Genomic DNA, 21,180 nt, shown 5'->3' with positions numbered 1-21,180 from the left:
AAATAAGATCATTATAATATATAAATAAAAAATAAAATCACTAAAATATATAAATAAATAAACAATAAAATCACTATAATACTTATCACTATTATATATAAATAAAAAATAAACTACTATAATATTTATCACTATTATATATAAATTAAAAATAAAATCACTATAATATATAAATAAAAAATAACATTACTATAATATTTATAACTATTATATATATATAAATAAAATCATTATAATATTTATCACAATTATATATATATTAAAAATAAAATCATTATACTATTTATCATTATTATATATAAAAGTAAAATAAAATCACTACAATATTTATTAATATTAAAAAATTACTATAATAAAATCATTATAATATTTATTTCTAAAAATAAAATCACTATAATATTTATAGGACCCACACATTTTTCAACTACCTACTCAAAAGTCAACAACTCAACATACTTCACACATCCAAACAACTCAAAATACTCTCAATGGGACCCACAAACTCACTCCAATCTTTACTCATAACTATTTACAAACATTAATGATGTATTAAAATTATAATATTTACTTTTCAGATTATTTTGGCAAAAAAGAAACTAAAGACTCCATAAATATTACATAAGCAAATAATTGCTCTCTTCTGTATAAGGGGAGAATGATATATAAAAATTTGAATATGACAAAAATTAAATGATTATTTAAAAGCGTGCATAAATATATATAAATGAGCTTCAAGTTTGAATATAAAATAAAAAATAAAAATAGTTAACATATAAATTGATCTCAATGTTCTTTCGACAAATAAAAGTCATTAATCTCAATATAGACTACCAAAAAATTTATAATAGAGTCTTCATTATTTTATTTTTTTTGAAACCTTGTCTCAACAATATTAAAAGCTGAAAAGGTTTGTTCAATTTATTTTTTTCGAAACCTAGTCTTCATGCCAGAAAGAAGAAAAAACAATAATATTGACAGTGACAGTACTAATTTTGTTTCCATTTTCTTCGTCCAACATTACTTTCAAAGCTTATCCATTTGTTCCATATATATATATATATATGGTCCCAGTTGAAAGAAAATAAAAATTGGTAGCAATCTTGAAAATGAGGTTATGTGGACCCATATTAAGTTGTAGTACTCTCCTGGAGGATCTGATCCACCAGTTCAAAGATGCATGGCTGTCCCCGCCGTGGCCCTTTCCATCCCAAAACTCAGCTTCCAAGCAAATAGATATTGGATTCATGACTTGTCCTGATATCATCATGCTTAACAACCCTCCCATTAAATGATTTCATGTAAAAATATTCTTCCTAAATTGTTAATCAAAACAATATTTTATTCAACTTTTAACTTCTTTTTTTCAATTCATCACATCTCAACTCACTATCTAAACCTAACCTATCAATTGTTTTTTTGTGTGTAAATATGAATTTCGCGTTTTAAATAAGTTTGAAAAATAAATTTGTAAATTTCTTTTAAAAGGAATCACTTGTTAGTTTAAAAATAAAAATAAATCATGACTAAAAGTGGCCACTCCTTATAATACGTTTAGATGTTAAGATGAGTTGAGTTGAGTTAAATTATAAATAGTATTATTTTGTGTGTTCCATTGAGATGAATTTAAATATTTTAAGTTGAGATGAGTTTAACTGTTTAGGTTTAAGTGTATGAAGTAGTTTAAGATAAATTTAACTTTTTTATTATAAGGTATAAAAATTAGTGTATTCTAAAACAGAGCCTTAATTAGAGCCACCTAATTAGGGCCACCCGGAGGTGACCCCATGATGACCAAGTATTAAATTTGAATGAGCCAATTTTTAAGATGTAGGAGTACATTTTTAGAATTTCATCGATAAAATTAGACCTTCAATTTTATTAATTGAACATGTGAAAGAATAGGAAAAGTATATCATTTATCAATTCTATAGATGATTCACCTCAATTCTCTAATTTTTTTAATATTTATGTATTTTAATATTATAATAAAATATAATATATAGTTATTTGCAGGAGCTTTTCTATAAAAATATCAATTTGGTGCTAATTTTTAAAAAAGTAGGCTTTTAGTTTTTTTAGATGATTAAAATATTTTTTTTATAAATTTATCAAACATCTTTAAAAGAGTTTTTAAATAGTTAAAAATATTTTTTAAGCTTTCAAACTCCATCTCAAACTGGCACTTCGTTGAAGATACATGCATGAGAGGTGGGACTCTTCGAATTGATTTTCCAAAAAATAGTCTGTTTTTGGTACTGCACAATGCAATGAACGCTTCACTATAGGTTAGGATCAATTGCTAATAGTACGTCGAGAGGTAGAAAGCTGGGAGAACTAGAGTTTGTTTGTAAACATAATTATTTTTAAATATTTTTAAATTATTTTATTACTATTTAAAAATTAAATATTATTATCTTATTTTTATTTAAAAATTATCTAAAATATTCTTAGTATTTAAACAGAGAGTTAATTTGTGACAGGCCACATTATTCTGATGAAGATGATGTCGATGATGACGTACGTACAAATTATTTTAGAGTTTGTGTTGACTCGTTAGATGATAGGAAGTACGGCTTTGATAAAAAGTCGTTGACTGCAAAAGGTTAAAAATCATTCGTAGTGATCAGCTCTCTGAATATTATTCGATTCAAAATATGTGAACACGATGATGAGTACTGGCCGGGGATGATCTGCTTCGTGGGAAACCGGCCATGTCGAAATCATTTGTGCTTGATTTGATTTGGTAATTGCTTTATCACTCTTTGATTTTTCTCCGTCACAATTGATAATGCCAAAAAGAAGAAAAAACAATGACAGTGACAGACTTTCGTTTCCATTTTCTTCGCCCAACGTTTCTTTCTTTTCTAAATCATGCCATGGCCCTTTCCATCCCAAAACTCAGCTTCCAAGCAAATAGATATTGGATTCATGACTTTTCCTGATATCATCATGCTTAACAACCCTCCCATTAAATGATTTCATGTAAAAATATTCTTCCTAAATTGTTAATCAAAACAATATTTTATCTATTTTAAATATGTTTTTGAGGAATAACAGCAGAGATGAAAAAGAGGGAGATATAAATTTATCATACGAAGAGGTTTTTTTTAGGGATGGTTAATTCTATTTTATATACAAATGCGAAATCCATAATTCATTGAGAATACTCTTATAACGATGATCATCCTTGACGGGATCTTTTCATGAGGTCTTTTCGACACATAAAATTGTTGGTTTTGTCAACTTATGCTGTTATAATATTGATGAGGATGAGTGTTAGGATATAAGTTATATAGAATTAATTTAATTTTTTTTTTATCACAATAAAGTTAATGGAAAGTGATTTAATTTGATATATGATTGACCTGTTCTTGAGGTTCTTGAATTAATTGAACTTATCATGAATTCATCTAAATTTTGATGTCCTCATGTACCAATATTGATATTTTAGGCTTAATGTCGACTGTAATATAATTGATTGATTGCAGTAGAATATTCAAAAGACGTACTGATCAAAGTTTGAAGGATCAACAACACTAGTACTGGGAGTCTTGTGCAAGTGGGCATTAATGTATGGCTCAAGATCACTCAAGTTACTGTGGTCACCCTGAAGAGATTATATATATGAGTACTACATGCGTTCAACAAAATTATAAGATTCAATCCGCGATTAGAGAGATTTTCGTCGATACTAGCAGGGATCATGAGTGGCATTGACCTATATCTATTCTATTATAATAAGTTGTTACCTAATTGTGAATAGTAATTTTTATTATTTTTTCGTTAAATTTTTTTTATTTTTCTGTTAAGCCATATTTTACAAAAAGATCATTATTAATGATGTTGTAAGAAACTGATCAATAAACCAAAAAAATCATGATGATCAACTACATCATGATTTACAACATCATTAATAATGATCGACTACACATTTCATAATATAATATTATTGACAGAGTACTAGTTTGAGTACTACTTGGAAGTGATTATGAACATGGCGAATCTAGGGTGGTTGATTATCTGATGATCATGATGTTCTTGATATAATAAAAATAACATTAATTAGTTTTGATATTATACAGGTTAATATATATATATATATATATATATAACTTGTTGATAAATTGTCAATTATGCGGTATTAATACTCTTAAATATATTGGGTTAAAAGAGTTTTATGTGTTAAAATAAGAGTATTAATTAGATAATGTGATTTAACTTTGTTTGGCTTGAGAAATGATTTTCTTGTCCCTAATTAAATTCAGATAGAGTTATCAAGAGCTTTATTTGTTCCAGGATTTATCAAGAGTTAAGAGTTGGAAAGAAATCATCATAAGGAGGCCCACATACAAGCACTTAGGCGCATGAATATGAAAAACCTTTTTCATGTGCAAGAGCTGAAGCCCATGAAGTAAATCAGGAGCATGCCTCACGCCTAAGTTCTGCAGCTGGGAGTGGAATGCACAGGAGCCTGGGGACCACAAAGAGAAGCCGTTACGATGGAGAGGCTACGATCCATGGCAAGGAGAGAGAGTAGGCACTACAACAGAATGTAGTTTTTCCCGCGACCATGTCTGTCCATAATACCCAGATTTAATGCCACAAATGACTTTTTCTGGCATTATCAAGCCGTGGCAACATCGTCAGAAATAACTGGCCCAACATACTACTATATGCAGCAAACTCTATTTCTGTCCCAAAAAGGCTCTTTTCTGGCATTACCAAATCCTCAGATAAAGCATACATTCACCCAGGAAAAGGTGGCCCAGCAGGTGGTCTCTTCGCTAGGAAAAAGTAATTATGGTGACATCTCTCGCCGGAATTGAGTATTTCTTGTTAATAATTTCTTTAGGATATACATATTTCTAGCATCAGTGACTTGCCAGAAACGTATTTCCCATATTGCATTTCTGTCCATAATATATATGCCAGAATTAACCTCATTTTATTTGTAACCAAATTGTATCATCAGAAATACTTTTTTCCTAAAGGTTTGTAATTGTCAGATTTATAGAGTTGTGGCATATATAGGTTCTTCAAAAACACGCAACATCGATAAAAATTATTCACCAGAAATAATAATTTTTGACAAGAACACAATGTCAGAAACGGTCTTCCAGATAATCCATTAAATAGATCAATTCAAGACATGCATAACATACCCAAAAAAATATATTATTATTATTTTTTTTGTACAATTAATGCCACGGCTTACATTCAGATTTTATATACTTGGTTCAGTAACTGCAGATTTTATACTTGTAAGTGCATGGCTTACATTCAATATTTATGGACATGCACAAATCTGTCTTAACCCATAAACTACATCAGAATGTTAACCAGAAGTGGCCAGCATAAATCCAAAATTATACCCAAAACGTAAGAACAGAAAGGGGAGCTAGCTTAGCGTACATGCATATATTAAAATGGTACATCGTTTCATTGCATTTCACCAGCATGCACATATTTACATAAAACATGCAGTGGTGCGGGCTACACAAAATAACATTCTGATGTTTAAACTTAAAGCCTTATCGTGCATCTCATACATGAAGTTTTGGGATGTTCATTCTATATCCTTACATGAAGATCTTCTTCCTAAACTGCATGCATGGAGGCTTGGATTCTTGGTTCTTTGTTCTGCTCAGGCACTGCAATTCTACCTTGTGGGATCTTTAGTCCCTATAACAGATAGCTGCAATATTGGATAAACAATGTCAAATATTATGTAAAAGTTCCCCAATTCTAGACTCAGAACCAGAATTACGTAAAAGGTCCCCAACAACTAATTTTTTTCATCTCCTTTATAATAATATAACTTCAAAACAGAGGAGGTGTATTGTGTAAAATCACCAACAGTTGTCCATAGTGTGTCCTTATGAATTAACACTAACATTGATAGAGAAATATAAAAAGCAAAAATGCATATTAGTCTATTATAAATAAATGTTAATACATGAAGTTGATAAATGTGTAACATCTAATGCAAATCATTCAAGCTTCATCCACCTATTTGACAATCATTAGAATATAGTTCTGACTTTTTCCACACTATTCCCAGAGTTTGTGAAAAGTCCATATATTGGTTGGAACACATCTCATTAACACTCAAATACTAGTTCTGGTGCCCTCGATTCATAGTCAACCCACTATCACTTTAGCATTTTAGTATTGACTGACCATCATTCAACTGGTCACTACAAAGAATATACTTTCCATGTCAAAGTTATGAACTTGATTTATGAACTACAATTCAGTTAACTTTTCTTATAAAGATCATGTAGTCATCTAACATGATGACTTCTAAAAAATGCAAGTAAAATAGCAGTGTGCAATTTTAGGGAAATGACATTAAAAAACTGGCCAGCATTAGGGAAAATATCATACCTGTACCATGCTAACCCATGCAGGATGCCTTTGTAAATACTATATTTCCATGGGCCTACTATCAAAAGGATACATGCTCTTTACTTAATTCTTTGTCTTGGCATAATTCACCACTTCCAACCAAGTCCCCACAAAACACCCAAAATCAATTTTAAACAAAAGGATGCACCCATATTTTACTTCTACTCCAACAACTTCAAAAAAGTTCAACATGATCAAAAAAACTCCCCACATCCCCATTATTGGAGGAAGGCTATGCATCTCCCGGAGTCTCCCGTTGAGACTCCCTCTGTGACTCCAATTCTGTAACACGGCTATTCAGCCTGTCAAATTCTTCAAAACAAGCTTGCATTTTTGAGACATCAACCATAAACGTCTCAAGTTTCCTCTTGAAGCCCTCCGCCTCAGCCTTGTTCTTCTCATTCTCCTCCCTAAGTCGTATAAACTCCCTATTGGACAACAATGATTCAGATGGTTCAGGTATAACTAAGTGGCCTAACCCTCTAACATAGCCCGATCGAGATCCCAAAACCTCCTTGAACACAGCATTTGCATTTGCATTATCATCCCCCGCATCTTCTGGTGGCATCTCATTCAACAGCTCCACCATCATATTCTACATTAGAATATAAGCATATCAGTTCTAGGCATTAACCATGTGAATAATCTCTATATATGTCGAGCAAAAAGTAAACGGTCCACATCTGAATTCACTCACGTAATTTTGCTCAGCAGCTTCAGTGACAAATCTCCCCTTTTTTCTAGACCAATGCACCTCTTTGTAAAAAGCAACATAATTCGGAGCTTGTTCCCGCTTCAATGAGTTAACAAACCTTATTAGTACATTCCACAAATGATATGAGTTAGAAATTAAACACAAAAATAAGTATGGGTTTAATGCTTTTACCTTTTCCTCCATTAGCCTAACAAAAGACTTCCTGCCACCCGTGTGATTTATCCTTTGATTGGACCTATTTTGTTTGTTCCGTGCAGATAGGTTCTACAATTAAAACAGGTTGTTGAATATTATTTTGTATGAAATGATAAAACCTTTAATAACTAATAAAAACCAGCTAATAAACTTTAAAGGAATAGCATAAGAAAAGTTGTTACCTTAAAGTCTTCACTCCCCCATCTCTCACACAAACATTGCCAAACAGCCTTGTCCACCAACTTTGTCCCTCCAGAAATTGCAGCTTCATGTGTATCATACTCCATGTACTTGCCGTGCAGTAGGTAGTGATAATCATTATATTTTTGAGCAAGTGCCATTGCCACTGTCTCTCGATGGTTGCTTTTGGTCCAATCCAATACAAAATCAGCCTATTAAAAACATTGACAAATTATATAAAGTTAAGTAAATACACTTGGATTCAATAAATTGGGCTTTATGTGACACAATTCTTACTCGGACACGATCCGTTAGCTCATCCTTGTTCTGTTTATCAACGCGACTCCAACTTGCATGTCGCATGTCTGCATAAATTTTCACAATCCAGGTCACGCGTGTTGAAAACATTGTCGCATTCTGACATGATACTCCTCTTTGGCCATCCTTAATTTCTACTGCTATTTTGCCAAATTTGCGAATGCGATCAAATTCTGTGCTTCTAGCCGGTCCCCGTCCACGTTTTTTCTCGGGTGGAGCTAGAAAAGAAGACCACAGAATTATAATAATATGTTTAAAACAAGGATAGTAACTGCTGAATATTCATAATAGTACTAGTAACATATGTATGAGTGGATTAATCTCTATACCTGCAGGGACATCAATGTTAGACAATGATGCCTCATTAGCTGGAATTCTCACCTCCTCAGGGATCTCACTCGGTCCTTCAGTCTCCGCATCCGAAAATGAAATTCTCTCGTCTCTTAGCATGTGTGTTCGAAGCAGAGTTTCTGTTCCTCTACCACGAGCTGCTGCGCGATTGCCAGCACGCCCACCTTGTAAATTCTTGGTTCCTCTCATAGGCTGAACCATTATATAACCAACCACAACCCAAGTTTGTGGTTGGTTATATACAAGTAATGGAAAAATTAGTCTGAACTATATGGGTTACCAACCACGAATTAGCTTATAGAGAGTGATTAACCAAGTGAGGAAAAAACCACGTTAACCAAGTATATATAAGAATACTTATATCTGTATAAACTACACATTACCAAGTATCTAATAATGTCTAAAAAATGAGCAATACCACCCAGCTTTTACCCAAAGTGTAGAGACCTACTTGAAATGCATCAAAGTATAATATGTATCGAAAAATGTAAACTGAAAATTTCAAATAAGCACATTTAATGGCAAAGTCCTGGCATGTTAGTGCTGAAAAAAGTGTGCATGATCTTCTGATTATAAGGTAGAACCCTAGTACTAGTTGAAGCTCAAAACAAATATATTGCTTCATAATCCTGGAGAGAGCCCACCTACTAAATGCTTAAAAATAAAATAGATTTCACATGCATATAGTCCTACCATCGACACTTTAAGAGTGCTTAATAAACTAGTAACATTTTTTTCAAAACCGTAACCCATCCACCTCATTTTGTAAAGCTGAACAATTGTGTTTCTTGCGAAACCAACCATATTATTTGAGGCTTTTAGAAATATCATTACACATTATCTGATTAACCCATTGTTGAGCAGTGGAGATTAAAGGTAATGGAGGACTTACTTCTTGGTGTTCAGAAAATATCCTGCCCTCTACCGAGTGCTGAGATGTGTTGAACTTGGTGTTGTTGTAGTGCTAGTCAGCAATTGTTTCTCAGATAATCCTCAGTTTGTCACAATTGCCTAAGTGAAAAACTGAGTTTCCGAGACTTGGTGAAGGCCCTCAATCTAACCATGTATTCACTTTTACCATGTAAAAGGGTAGTAGCTGCCAGCAGGTATACCAACCCTCATACAGCCTGTCTGGCCTGTCTGAAGAGACAGTTCTTTGAAAGTGGAGCCAAAATATTTCAGTTTCCCACGTAAATGAACCCCCCTTACCGCGCCTTGTTTGAGGCAATGGTTTCCAGTCCACGTTTTGGTTTGATAGTACTTGGGCAATAGGACAGTTTGGTTGGTCATGAATATACTTGTTTTTGTATGAATACTACTTGGGCGAGACCTTTTGGGCCATTGGTATTTATTTTGGCCTTAATACAAAAAATAACAAATGCTCCATTTATAATATAGCTGGAACCATTAACATTATTTCAACCACAAATCCATTCACATTATAGCTGGACTAAATGTTCCTAAAGCCTACCAACAGCCCAGGTTCCATTTAAAACCATTAACCTTATTTCATTTAAAACCTTTTTTTTTTACGTTTTTTTATAAGTCATTAGTTCCTAGTTTCATCTTCCCTAGTCTTTGTATTCCAATTCACATAATAGAGATACATGGTGGCCAAGGTTGAAAGAATATTTCACACACATCATAAACATGTTTTTTTCACCATTCCAAGGACTATCAACATTTTCTTCTCACTGAATATTCATAATAGCAAGGAAGTCAACCTATTAGTGGTCAATAAGTAGTTTTCAAAAATATCACCTGTTGAGTTCTACAACAAATATTTATTTCTAATATGACATGTGATCTGATATATTCAGTCAAAGCTTATCATGCCATTTTCACACATTTTCTGATACCTATTTAACAGAAATGACAATATCATGCCATTTTCACACAATTTTCTGATACCTACATAACAGAAATGAGCTTATCATGCCATTTTCACACATTTTCTGATACCTACTTAACAGAAATGACAATATCATGCCATTTTCACACATTTTCTGATACCTACTTAACAGAAATGACAATATCATGCCATTTTCACACATTTTCTGATACCTACTTAACAGAAATGACAATATCATGTCATTTTCACACATTTTCTGAGACCTACATAACAGAAATCCCAATATCATGTCATTTTCACACATTTTCTGATACCTACTTAACAGAAATGACAATATCATGTCATTTTCACACATTTTCTGATACCTACTTAATAGAAATGACAATATCATGCCATTTTCACACATTTTTTCTAAGACCTACATAACAGAAATGACAATATCATGTCATTTTCACACATTTTTCTGATACCTACATAACAGAAATGACAATATCATGTCATTTTCACACATTTTTCTGATACCTACATAACAGAAATGACAATATCATGTCATTTTCACACATTTTCTGATACCTACTTAACAGAAATGACAATATCATGCCATTTTCACACATTTTCTGAGACCTACATAACAGAAATGACAATATCATGCCATTTTCACACATTTTCTGAGACCTACATAACAGAAATGACAATATCATGCAATTTTCACATACCTACATAACAGAAATGAAAATATCATGCCATTTTCACACATTTTTCTGATATCTACATAATAGAAATTACAATATCCAGCAATTCGAGTTGTATATATAAAGTATAGCAATTTTCTGATCATTATATTTATGCAAATCAACTAGTAGTTAGAATTGAATCTGTCTTTAGTCAATGTCTGTTTCTGAACTCGAATGGAAATCTTCATCATCATCATCCTCATAATGGTCAATATTGGGATCATTGTCAAAAGTGTCACTGTCCACCTCATCGTCAATAAAAGTATGGTCGATATCATTCCCAACATCACCGTGTACCGTATTTAAGTCATTAACTGCAACTGGTTCTTCATCCTCTCGATGCAATTGATTCACCAAACCACTATCACTTTGATTGACTGTACCATAATCATTGGTAGCATCTTCCTCTTGATATGCCTCACCATCATAGGAGTCCTCACCTTCGTCTAGGGCCGTTGGGATCGATGGAATGTCGTACACATTCCTGTTGGTTATCTTTTGTACCACTTTCCAATTTCCACTTATACTTGGGTCTTTTAAGTAAAAAACTTGTGAGCACTGACAAGCAAGGGCGAACGGCTCATCCTGATACCATTTTCTAGATGTATTCACACTTGTAACATGATCACCTACACGTATGCCTCGTCTAGGATCACCAACGTCCCACCAATCACATTTAAACAAGTATACAAGATGCCAGCCCATGTAGCGTAATTCCAATATATCTGTCAACACACCATAGAAATCAACCGAGTTGGACTGATGTACTCCTTGTACAACGACCCCACTATTTTGTGTACGTCGGTGTTGTTCACGGTCCTTTGTGTGAAACCTAATTCCATTCATTATGCATCCACTGTATGACCCAACCCATGGATCTGGTCCGCATGCCAGAGCATAAACTTCATCTGTAACTTCACCCGGGTTTGAGTTGCGCAATTCTCGAATCTGTAATTTTCATTGATAATAATTGTAAGCGTCTTATGTGAAGAAAAAAAATATGCACTGTGTAGAAATGAAAGTGTCAACAATTATGTAAGTAATGTTCATGACTTACATGGTTCTTGAACCAGTTGGGAAATTCTGTTTGGTGCCTACGATCAACGTTGTTAGTGTCCTCTTCTTTCATCTTGTCATAGTGTTGTCTGCACACAGAGACAAGTAGAATAGTATAATTACTTTTTTTAAAAGTAAACAAGATGAAGGTTGAGTATGCAATTTTGGTATAGAGTACTATCGTACTTACTCTAGGTACTGTTCAATCTCAGGACAGTTGTTGAGCACGTACCACTCCGCTTTTGCAAAAAGCGGATCATCCAACCTTTTAGAAGAGGACGAACCCATCGGCCGAACCTTTTGAGAGAAAACAAACAAACAAACATCTTGATGGTCTTGACCGACATCTACATTTCGTTCCTCTCTATTAAAAGTTGTCTCAATGTCATGGAGATAAGTTGAACAAAATGTAAGGCACTCCACATGAACATAGGCCTCGGCAATTGAGCCTTCTGGACGGGCTTTATTTTTGACATAACGCTTGAACTTTCCTAAATACCTTTCGAAAGGATACATCCACCTATATTGCACAGGTCCCGCAAGTAAGGCTTCGTGTGGCAAATGGATGGCGAGATGCACCATTATATCAAAAAATGTAGGTGGAAATATCATTTCCAATTTACAAAGAAGAATAGAGATGTCAGTTTGTAGCCTTTGTATGACATCAATGCATAATGCCCGTGCACACAATTTTTTGAAAAAGGTACTTAACTCTGACAAAGCTTGTCGAACATCACTCGTAAAGTATCCACCAATCACAACTGGAAGCAATCTTTGCATAAAAATATGACAATCATGACTTTTCATGCCTAAGATCTTTGATTCACTAACGTTAACACATCGAGCAATGTTTGAGGCAAAACCATCAGGAAACTTAACATTTACCAACCACTCGCAAAAAGATCTCTTCTCAAGTTTATTTAACTGGTAACATGCCAACCTCATCGCATATCGATCACCATCCTGTTGTAAGTGTAACTCTTTTCGTATGCCAAGGTTGGCTAAATCCCTTCGTGCATTGGCGGAGTCCTTACTTTTTCCATCAATATTCATCAAAGTGCCTAATATGCTATCGCAGATGTTCTTCTCAATATGCATGACGTCGAGGTTATGCCTCAAACCTAAGGAAGACCAATAAGGTAGCTCAAAAAATATACTTCTTTTTGTCCAATTCAACTCATTGGCTGTGCGTTTCCTCTTCTTTGTAGTTTTCCCAAACTGTACATCTGTCACTTCTTTCAACTGTTCCATTATAGCATCTCCTGACAAATGTATAGGTTGATGCCGATAATCCGTATTCCCATTAAAATCAACCTTTTTAGATCTCCACCTGTGCCCTGCCGACAACCACCGACGATGACCCATGTAACAATGCTTTCGCCCATAGACCAACCACAATGAATCTGTCTCATCATTGCATGTTGGACATGCCAGCTTTCCCTTTGTGCTCCACCCAGAAAGATTAGCATACGCTGGAAAGTCATTAATGGTCCATAGTAATGCGGCATGTAAGCGAAACCTAGATGAGGTAGAGGCATCGTATGTATTAACTCCATCTTCCCACAAATATTTCAATTCGTCAATTAAAGGGCGTAGATAGACGTCAATATCATTACCAGGTGCTTTTGGGCCAGGGATTAGCAAAGATAGCATAAGGTATGGATCTTTCATGCATAACCAAGGGGGCAAGTTATAAGGTACGAGTATCACTGGCCATATACTGTATGGTTTAGCTATATTGTTAAATGGGTTAAAACCATCACTAGCTAAACCGATTCTCACATTACGAGAATCTGAGGCAAATGTAGGATAATGGAGATCAAAATCTTTCCAGACCTTTGAATCTGCAGGATGCCTCATGACATTATCATCGTTGACCCGTTCAGAAGCATGCCATTTCATTGCGACGGCAGTCTTACTTGACACAAATAGTCTTTGCAACCTTGGGATCAAAGGAAAATATCTCAGCACTTTTTGTGGAATTTTCTTTACCTTATTAGTGCTTAACACCCACCTCGGAGTGTTGCATTTAGGGCACTTCTCTTTATCAGAATGTTCCTTCCAAAAAAGAACACAATCATTCAAACAAGCATCTATCTTGGTGTAATTAAAGCCGAGGCTACGTTCCAAGCGGCATGCCTCATTGTATGAGTCAGGGAGAAGAGCATTAGGAAATGCATCTTTCAACAACTTGATAACCATGTTAAAGGATTTAACACTCCAACCACCAACTGTCTTGATATGAAGCAACTTTACGATAAATGATAGCTTTGAGAACTTTAGGCACGATGGATAGAGTGGACGACGTGCATCTTCTAACAAGTCAGCAAAGTTGGCACCTGGACCCCCTTCTGATACACCATGAGTAGGTCTTTGAACGCTGTCTGAGTGGTCCATAGAGGCTCCATGCTGAATGTCATCCAGCATCTCATCCATATCATCAATGTAGCCATCATTCAAGCTTGTCTCATCACCAGAATTTGAGGAACTAACATCCAATACTTCATCCTCACCGTGGAATATCCAGGCCTTATAAGAAGGATCAATCCCTATGATAAATAAATGGTCTTCGACCACATTTATTGGTTGGAAGAACATATTACGGCATCTACGACACGGACACCTAATGTCAACTCCTCCGGGTGCATGTTCTCGAGCCATAGCGATGAACTGGTTAACCCCCGATGCATACTCGTTAGACACAAATCTATCTTCAATATCCATCCACGTCTTGTCCATCTAGATATGATGCCACAAATGAAAGTGTGAAATGTAATCTCTATTGATGAATGTACGAAGTTCGAAACAAATAGCAAAATAACGAAAGACAAAATAAAAACAATTAAGCAAGTTGTTATTCTACTTGCTTAAGCCTATATCTATTTAATAAAAAAAAAACCTGGATAACGAAATGGAAAGACTTCACTCAAGGACTATAATGACAGTTGTTGTCCGGGACTCTCCCCTATAATTTGGATATTTCATGTTGCTATAGGACCAATATCAACATGGTATACATTGTAAGGACAAAGTAAATAATATAGTGTACAGTGTAAGATATCTTAGATAGTTCAGTAAATGGCCTAGCCATAGCCAAGCTTCCAAGTTTGGCTAGAATATTAACTTTTGACTATACCAAATGACTTTTAGCTAGGTGAGTCCACATTGGATTAGTCATCTTAAAGTGAAAATAAGAATATAATATTATATAGTTTAATAATATTTTACTACATTTTGAAATTGTATATTTTGGCTGGAACACTTCATAAATAAGTAGAAAAAAGCAAAAAATCTGCCCCAAGAAAAATCCAACACAGTGTGAAAATTTTAACAGGTTCCAGCTAAATTTTAACGCATTTAGCGCAGACAAACAGTCCACAAATATGCAGAAAAATAGTATAGAAATAAAAGTCATCATAAATAAGATAAACTTGTTGTTCTGTTTGTATGCAAAGTGCCCAAACTGGTATGCATGTGTTCTGTTTTGCAAAGAAAAACACCTACTAACATTTTATTCTGATCTGGTATGCATGTGAACTGTTTTTGGGTGTGCTCACATGAGAGGTAGACAAACAGACATTCAAAAGAGCCCAATGGCTTGAAACTTTATAAGGCAGGCATTTATTACTAAATTATATACATCACAACCCAAAAACAGTTTACAAAATACTTCAGGTATGCCTAAATTTTCAGGTTAGTAGTGTTCACCAAATACTATTAGTTTGTATCTTTTCTTAGCCTTTTCTCACAAACACGATAAACCAAATTATTTATACATAAAAAGTAATCTAAACACACAAATTATTTATATATACAGATTAGGATACCTTGGATTCAAAGGTCTTCAACAAAATAAATGAAACAAACAATTTAGTTTAATAAAAGATTGGGTCTAAGTCGAAAATTTTGAGATAACATATGATGACTTCAGTGTTTTTATTTTTACAACTAAAAACACTACACAATTGTATAAAAATGATTGATTTACGGAAACAACACAGTTGTATAAAATTTTTTTTTGATAAGTAACACAGTTGTATAAAAATGAAACTACAGTTGTACTATTTCATCCATTATATTGTTAGTGCTATTTGTTACTGCTATTTCCCACCCGGGCAGGGCTCCGATAAGTAGTTCTTACTCCTTGGAGGCAAGTGGTATCGATAAAAGTAGAGCTACTAAATGCAAGTTGTGGAGGAAAGCTTCAAACAAAGTTGTGATCGAACTAAACTGCTTAATCAAACAAAATTGAAAACAGGGTTGCATTATAAACTCCACATCTAAAAACTGAAAATACCATATGATTCCCCAACCCAACTATATCATTGTATAAAGGTAAGAAAAACTAAAAGATGGGAGTAAACACAATCCCTATCATTTTGTTGTGAGTATCGACATCTTCACAGCATAATGTTTCTCTATTTTGCCTTGGGAGCAATGTCTAAATAACAAACCACGTCAGTGAAAGGTACACTAAATTTAATAGGAATTTAGTCCAACTTCAACAACTAGACCATAAAATTATATGATGCCAGTTTGTGAAAAATTTTCCCAGTACCTTTAAAAAACAATATTCTGACTTGTAAAAACTAAACCACCAGAGAGTTAACTCTAAACCAAATGCAGCCAGAAAATGTAAAAACAAATTGTTCTTTTCAACCAAATGCAGCCAGAAAATCTACAAACAAATTGTTCCTTTCACTTGGTATTTTCCCATCCAACAAATGTCCATTACATGCAATTAATAGAGTTGTCAAACAGAGCAGGATAATGGTTATTTTAATTGAAATAAGCACATTCAATTGACGTTCATGGGATGTTCAACTATGTCTATGACTAAATTTCAGGTAACCAAAATAAAAAACTGGTAACATTTAATAATCGTACATTATTAAACTAACAGATTGCATGAACTATCTACTAAGGAAATAAAGAGGGAAACAATAAAACTTGAGAGTAAATGATTGGGCTGACCTTGCTGGATTCGCCCTAGATCCCTACGGTATAGGAATATAGTTCAATCGATATCAAGCACTAATTAATGTCGAGGATCGCAACTCGCAAGCTCGCCACATAAATTCGTCATCCACAATTGATTCTCGTGTGTGAGGATGGCCTGAGTTGTAGAAATTGTTGTCGATTTCAACAATCAACTAAGTCGGCTAGCTAAAGTTTGGGATGGATTTCGGCACAGATGGTGACTGAGAATAGGAGAGAGGGTTTTATCGGTGCAGGTTTTTGAACAAAACCCAATATGGAGAATCGTGGTGGCTGTTACGAGAAGGTGTGGCTGTTACGAGAAGGTGGTGGTAAACTGTGGAGGTCAACTGGTTAGGGCATGGGTTTTCTAGAATCTCGCGGGAGGAGATCTTTCGCGGGAAGGAGAAGAGGCAGAGGGGGAGGAAAGGTCAAAATGTGGGTATAATTGCAACAAAAAGTTTATTGCAGCGACAATAGCCGCCCCAATAAACTTGTTGACAACTTAATTAGCAAGCGTCTAACTATTACTGCCGCGGAAGACTAAAACGCGTTGTAATATATCAATTATGTCCACAGCTTTTACGGTCACACTAATTTTTGCCGGAAAAAGATACTTTTTGTGGCCAAATTCTGAGATGTCGCAAGCTTAGTGTCTCAACAGGACAAGCAGCCTTTTAGCCGCCAGACTTTTGTTGCCGAAAAAAAAAGTGGCCCCAAAAGCTACTTTTTGTTGTAGTGACAGTCGTGGAACTGTGCAGCCCAAACCATGCATACAAGCTGATTAATTAATTCTGGCCTAGCTCTCATATTGCTAAACTCGTACTGCAACAAATATTAGACACGAACTTTTGTTGGGAATCAATATTATAAGGTGTTCAGTACGTACAACAACATTCAACGTGATACTTGCTGAAAACTAGTTTTTACAACGTATTCTCTTCAGTACCACAATATGATCTGCATGCCAAGAAATGGTTGAGATTCGACAAAGGGATAATGATAAGCATCATTTTACTATATATTCCTTTTATCGTTCGACAAAACTGCAATGCTAGCTGCTGATGAAAGTTCAGTTGACATTGGACTCCAAAGAGTGAGTTCTTCTCTTTTCAATATATATATATATAATAATTAAAATACTTTTGAGGTAAGAAAATTATCAAATATATTTTTTATTTTAAAAAAAAAAAAAGAAATTTCTTATTACGTATATATGACAAGCATTCACCTTTACATATAGCTAGCTAGGATACTGTTCATGAGTCTATATATGACATATTTTGATCGTTATATATGCTATAAATTCGTGAAAATAATTTTTTTAAGTGAATGATACCTCGGAATGAGTGTATATATATGTGTGTGTGTGTGTGTGTGTGTGTGTGTGTGTGTGTGTGTCTTTAAAGTTGTTTCGGTACTGAAGATTCATCATCATATATAATATTGGTTACTATTATTTTCAAAGAACTTTAATTTAAGCTACATGATCATGATGTTAAGAACAAAACATGATCATGTTCTTTTTCATGCTATTCTGAAAATTGACTAGATCATACAAGTTGGCATGATATGCTCATGATCAATGCGTTATGTATATTAATATAAACTATATATGGACAACACTTGTAAATATATATACGTTATGGGACAAATGATCATCCAGATCAATTTGGTCAAATCCAAGTACTGTAAAACTTGGGATATTGATATATATATATATATATATATAACATTATTGAGCCTCCAACCACTTCATGGAATATATATATATATATATATATATAGAATATATATATATATATATATATATTCCATGAAGTGGTTGGAGGCTCAATAATGTTCATGTGCTAGAGTAATCCAAGGAAGGGTCTCCATTCGTTGTCCTTTACTTCTACAAGAACATGGATTGATGAGTTTGGAAAAATTAGAACAGGGACGCAGAAAGTGTGTGTGCATGATAATTACTAATGTCTATGTTGAGTAGTTCACATGGGCTTTTGAAAACATTAAGGGAAAAATATATATCTTTATGGTTTAGTCTCTTAATCTATGTTTTCCCTGCAAAGAAAAAAAAAATGGTCACATTTTTATTTTTTGGCACTTCACTAAATAGATATCTTTTGTTCAAGTTTTAAATTTTGGAAAATGATTTGTAAAAGGTAGAATGTGCAAGTACTGCTCATTAGTAAAGTGTGACCCATGTGAACAAATTCACTTTGTCATGATGGTTCCACTTCTTTTAAAAATCCTACACAGGACTTGCACCTTAAATACATATCTATATTATTCCAAGTCACCTATCACAGAATCATTAATCAAGGTCGTCCAAAGTTTGGTAAAATATGACGTTTATAGTATTTTGCACAAACACTAGGGGCAATAATGCATCGCGCTTTTATTAGGTTAAGGCCTGGTTTGGATGGAGAGATGCTTCCATCTCATCTCAATATGCAAACACTATAAATACAAACATTTTTTAATTTCAAATTTTTAACTTTTTAATCTAATAATTACCTATTATTATAACTTTTTTGAACTTCTAAATAAAAAATAATAATAATTCTACCTTTACAAATTCCAAAATAAAAGTTATATTAAAACATTTATATTCTAACAATATTTTAATTTTATAATCTTTTTATTCAACTTTTTCTTTCTCCATTTTCAAAACTTTATAAAACTCAAACCAATTCAATACTATTCACAAACTATCTTCCTACTATTCACTACAAGAAATACCTTCGTTTCCCAGGGAGGAACTTCGTGGCAAAAGGTCGGTTTTCTGTGGGAAATACCTTTTACACACCAAATCTGTCCGTGGGAGGCTCGTGGCGTATACTTCGCCGCAAAAAGTATTATTATCCACGATACCTGTAACTCGTGGATAATACCAATGTTTCAACACGGCACGTTCCGTGGTAAAAAACTTCTATTTCGTGGCAAAAGGATTCTCGAGTTCTATGACGGTCGTGGTAAATGGAACAAGCCCGACGAGTGCAATCGGTGGGTTTTACATATTATCCACCATTACGTTTTGTGGGAAATATGGATGTCTTGAATACTTTATCCATGAAGTCTGATGGCTGGAAAGAGTTAATTTCCATGAGAGGAATGTTGTGGGAAATAGTTTTGCATTAATGATGAAATACTGTTTCCCACCACACCTAATTTGTAGGAAATGCAGAATTTCCACAAGGGAAGTCTGTCGGAAATTGTATGTGCATAATGTATTTCCCACAACATCAGTTGTGGCAATTAATTTATTTGCCATGTAGTCCTCTGTTCGCAATATCATTTTGTCTTGGGTGTATGTATCCCCTTTTTCCTAGGACCTCTAACTCCTGGGAAAAAACAGGTTTTCTCCACTAACCTGGCACCGTAGAGAATAATTTATTTGCCACAACCACTATCCTTGCGAATAAGTTATTCCCCATGGAGGTATCCTGTCGCAATATCATTTTGGCAAATGCACATGGTATCAGCTTTTTGCCATGCTTGCTAACTCCTGGGAAAAGTGGCTTGTTTTCTCCACTAACCTGTTGGGACCATAGACAATATTTAAAATTGTCTACATTTTTTCTCAAATTAGGAAATTAAGGAGTGAATATAAAATGACAACCATATAAAATATGACATAAATTACTCCAAAATACACTGACAGCCATATAAACATGGTATTACAGTTCATATATATAAGTTAAGTCAACATTTGAAACTGTTCATTTAAGAAAATGGAAATACATCAATGTTCACTGTGTGGGAAGGCCAAGAGAAGGTCATCAGCGGGATTGTTACAACTATTGTATAGCCCATAAAACAACTATGGCAAGATGTTCTCTACATATATCCATTTGATGAACTTTGCTCCAGATTAAATCTCTCCATTTCTCCATTGCCATCATCCGCATGAGAGAACTCATTTTGATCTGACTAGGTGATAAGCACTAGTTGTACCAATGCAGCCTCTATATCCTACTTGATTCCCGTATGTTGAATGCAAAAGACCTGTCCACCAGATAGCATACATGATAGAATCATCACATCAAACTCTGGCCTCAGCCAAAAAAGCATTAGACTACAAAGAATTAGTATCCTCATGACAATGATCTGAGTAAGAAATCCTCACATACCATCTCCCTTAATATACTTACACATTTACAATATTGAACCCACGGACAAACCTTATTAAATCCCTTCTACAAGCTGGCAAATATATATATGCTTGCAGCAATATATAAATTGATATAGTACATGAACTATAAAAATAACAAGTATGCCATACAAGATTTCCCTAGCTAGTATACAATAACATTGGAACCAAATATATCATCAATAGCTGGGTACTGTTTTCACCTCCTTCATTCTTAGGGTGTATACTAACACTGTCTTCC

The 21,180-nt window shown here is 34.1% G+C and overlaps 2 protein-coding genes across 3 annotated transcripts; both read right to left on the bottom strand.

The window, feature by feature from the left end:
- Positions 1-5,380: 5,380 nt before the first annotated feature.
- On the bottom strand, positions 5,381-9,266 carry LOC108987431. Of its 2 annotated transcripts, XM_018960351.2 has the most exons (8): positions 9,060-9,266; positions 8,146-8,359; positions 7,796-8,034; positions 7,501-7,710; positions 7,295-7,387; positions 7,106-7,201; positions 6,388-7,003; positions 5,381-5,695 (listed from the first exon to the last, which is right to left on the bottom strand). In XM_018960351.2, the coding sequence occupies exons 2-7, from the start codon at positions 8,354-8,356 to the stop codon at positions 6,641-6,643; spliced, it is 1,212 nt and encodes a 403-aa protein (XP_018815896.2). In that variant the 5' UTR covers positions 8,357-8,359; positions 9,060-9,266; the 3' UTR covers positions 5,381-5,695; positions 6,388-6,640. The 2 variants fall into 2 exon arrangements, with proteins under 2 accessions (XP_018815896.2, XP_035540019.1); XM_035684126.1 differs by lacking the exon at positions 9,060-9,266 and having other exon boundaries at positions 8,146-9,049.
- Positions 9,267-10,900: 1,634 nt separating this feature from the next.
- LOC108987432 lies at positions 10,901-14,548 on the bottom strand. Its single transcript, XM_018960353.2, has 3 exons — positions 12,000-14,548; positions 11,811-11,898; positions 10,901-11,701 (listed from the first exon to the last, which is right to left on the bottom strand). Exons 1-3 carry the CDS (start codon positions 14,546-14,548, stop codon positions 10,901-10,903), a joined length of 3,438 nt encoding a protein of 1,145 aa, XP_018815898.2.
- Positions 14,549-21,180: the final 6,632 nt, after the last annotated feature.

Source organism: Juglans regia, chromosome 13 (genome assembly GCF_001411555.2).
Source record: "Juglans regia cultivar Chandler chromosome 13, Walnut 2.0, whole genome shotgun sequence".
Taxonomy (NCBI): Eukaryota; Viridiplantae; Streptophyta; class Magnoliopsida; order Fagales; family Juglandaceae; genus Juglans; species Juglans regia.
The sequence above is the reverse complement of the archived record's forward strand: the minus strand, read 5'-3'. Positions and strand labels throughout refer to the sequence as shown.

Coding starts and splice junctions, on each gene's coding strand:
- LOC108987431 (XM_035684126.1), bottom strand. CDS start 8,368: ATGGTTCAGCCTATGAGAGGAACCAAGAATTTACAAGGTGGGCGTGCT. Junction 7,388..7,500: donor GGGGGAGTGAAGACTTTAAG/GTAACAACTTTT, acceptor TTTTAATTGTAG/AACCTATCTGCACGGAACAA. Junction 7,004..7,105: donor AAGCTGCTGAGCAAAATTAC/GTGAGTGAATTC, acceptor ATTCTAATGTAG/AATATGATGGTGGAGCTGTT.
- LOC108987432 (XM_018960353.2), bottom strand. CDS start 14,548: ATGGACAAGACGTGGATGGATATTGAAGATAGATTTGTGTCTAACGAG. Junction 11,899..11,999: donor GAGATTGAACAGTACCTAGA/GTAAGTACGATA, acceptor CTCTGTGTGCAG/ACAACACTATGACAAGATGA. Junction 11,702..11,810: donor CCAACTGGTTCAAGAACCAT/GTAAGTCATGAA, acceptor TGAAAATTACAG/ATTCGAGAATTGCGCAACTC.